At 32.9% G+C, this 331-nt stretch overlaps 1 protein-coding gene across 1 annotated transcript in view; it reads right to left on the reverse strand.

Moving 5' to 3' along the window:
- Window positions 1-331, reverse strand: part of LOC118341235 (caspase-1-like) — a gene marked incomplete in the record, with an annotated part of 4928 nt that overhangs the window by 1558 nt on the left and 3039 nt on the right. The window contains 1 exon segment of the mRNA XM_035679440.1: window positions 207-331. Coding sequence (XP_035535333.1) covers window positions 207-331 — 125 coding nt within the window.

Genomic DNA, 331 nt, shown 5'->3' on the forward strand with positions numbered 1-331 from the left:
TAGTTTTATTGTCTAGTTTTTTTTATCCTAGTGTTCTGTTGTTTGTGTTTTTACCCTGTAAAAGCACTTTGGAAACTTGTTTTTAAAAGGGGCTAATAAATAAAGTTTATTACTATATTATTACATAAGGTAACTAACTATTAATGTTAATCTTCACTGTCTTATGAGCTAGAGAATAAGATGTGATTATATTAAAGTTAACTCACCAGGGGTGCTTGACAGAAGAGAAATGAAGTCTTTTTCTCTGTGTACGCAATGCAAAGTATCATCCTCTATGTTTTCTTCACCAGCAGACAGCTCCAGTTGATTCACATCATCACAGAGCACAGCT

Source organism: Morone saxatilis, unplaced genomic scaffold (assembly GCF_004916995.1).
Source record: "Morone saxatilis isolate NCDOM2014 unplaced genomic scaffold, NCSU_SB_2.0 Contig8, whole genome shotgun sequence".
In the NCBI taxonomy this organism is placed as follows: Eukaryota; Metazoa; Chordata; class Actinopteri; family Moronidae; genus Morone; species Morone saxatilis.